The 1,467-nt window shown below is 42.6% G+C and overlaps 1 protein-coding gene across 1 annotated transcript; it reads left to right on the top strand.

Moving 5' to 3' along the window:
* Window positions 1-390: 390 nt before the first annotated feature.
* Window positions 391-1,461, top strand: LOC107579429 (SERTA domain-containing protein 4-like; the record flags this gene model as incomplete). The annotated part of the gene is made up of 1 exon (XM_016265263.1): window positions 391-1,461. A coding segment is annotated over one exon (756 nt), but the record flags the coding sequence as incomplete, so codon positions are not given.
* Window positions 1,462-1,467: the final 6 nt, after the last annotated feature.

Raw genomic sequence — 1,467 nt, 5'->3', positions numbered from 1 at the left:
TTTTTTTTCATATATTTGTTTATATATATTATTTTTTTACTTTAAAATTTAGTTTTGACTTCATTTGAAAATTTGTATAAAAATACAAAAGCTAAAGTCATTTTATTAGTAATTTTAATTTAATTTCTGTTGTTATAGTGTACATTGATTTTCATTTTTTTCCGTTTCAATTCTGTTTTCATTTCTATTCCCATTTTATTAAACTGAAATATTTTTTCACTTAGTTTTTATCTTCTAATAGTTTTTGTTTCCCTAATTTACTGTTTATCACTTTATGACACTACATACCTCTGCGAACAAAACAAAGCATTTCACCTTTTAACATCCTGCACCTTGATTCGATCCTCACAACACATTATGAATCATACAGATTAACTTGACAGCTGACCTTACCTCACTTATGAATTCTCAATTTGTCTTCCGGGCCAGCAGGTGTCACCCGTCCTGGAGGAGCGTGCTCACATTCTCAGTCTCTCTCTCTCGAAACTGCGTTTCATGGATGACCCAGAGTCCTTCTTACGGCGCTCCGTGCTCATCAACAACCTTCTCCGTCGCCTCAGAAATGAAATCCTCCTCCAGAGCGACTGGTGCTTCCCATCGGGTCCCACAGCAACACCTTGTCCCCTCCAAACCCCTGGCACAAATACCCCACTTCCTCCTCCAGTCCTGCAGCCCTGCATTATGCCACCTGGGCCGTACCGCAAACGCCTACGTCTGCTGAGGAGGAAAGGCCCAGAGTGTGTCCCAGCCTGCTGCTGCTTATACGCAGCCGGCCGTTACCTTCAGCTCCCCCTGTCTGTGTACGAACGGGACGTATACTCCAACTCTCACCCTTCTTCTTCATCACCATCTTCAGTTCGATTTCCACAGCTGCTGGAGGAGGATGAGGAGGAGGACAGTGATGACGAAGAGGAGGACTCTGTGTGTCCTATGTTGGCTCTGTGTCAAGCTGAAACCAGAGAGCAGAACAGGACGTGGGATGGTCTACAGCCACAGAGCCACAGGGAAGACGAGACCAAGGAGAAAGAGAGAGAAAAGGGGAAAGAGAGGGTTAGAGGAGGGGAGGTTTCACAGCGATGGATTTCAGACACTATAGGTACTGGACACCATGGGCCTCTCACCAGGGCTCACGTGAGGGGAAAATAACAACTGAACACTTGCTGTGGAAACAAAGGAAGTAACTGGTTTCCAGCGGCCTTATAGATCAGTTATACGAACCAGAATATCAATGGTCAATGTTTTTGAATTTTTAGGTACTTTTTTTGTACTTCTGGATTCTGCAACACCACAGATCAAAAGGGACAGCGAATTCACATATTGCTTGTCTCTTGCGAAAACTACCATACTGTGCCTTAAATGTTCTTGTTTAATCCGTTTGATGTGTTTGTAGATATTTGTGAATGAAGCAGTTTAATCCACAAAGTATGGAAGCTTGTTTCAATAAACTCACAATTCTGAGAAGAAAAG

This window comes from Sinocyclocheilus grahami, unplaced genomic scaffold (genome assembly GCF_001515645.1).
Source record: "Sinocyclocheilus grahami isolate Dianchi unplaced genomic scaffold, SAMN03320097.WGS_v1.1 scaffold17280.1, whole genome shotgun sequence".
Taxonomy (NCBI): domain Eukaryota; kingdom Metazoa; phylum Chordata; class Actinopteri; order Cypriniformes; family Cyprinidae; genus Sinocyclocheilus; species Sinocyclocheilus grahami.
This window is presented reverse-complemented; position numbering and strand designations above follow the sequence as displayed.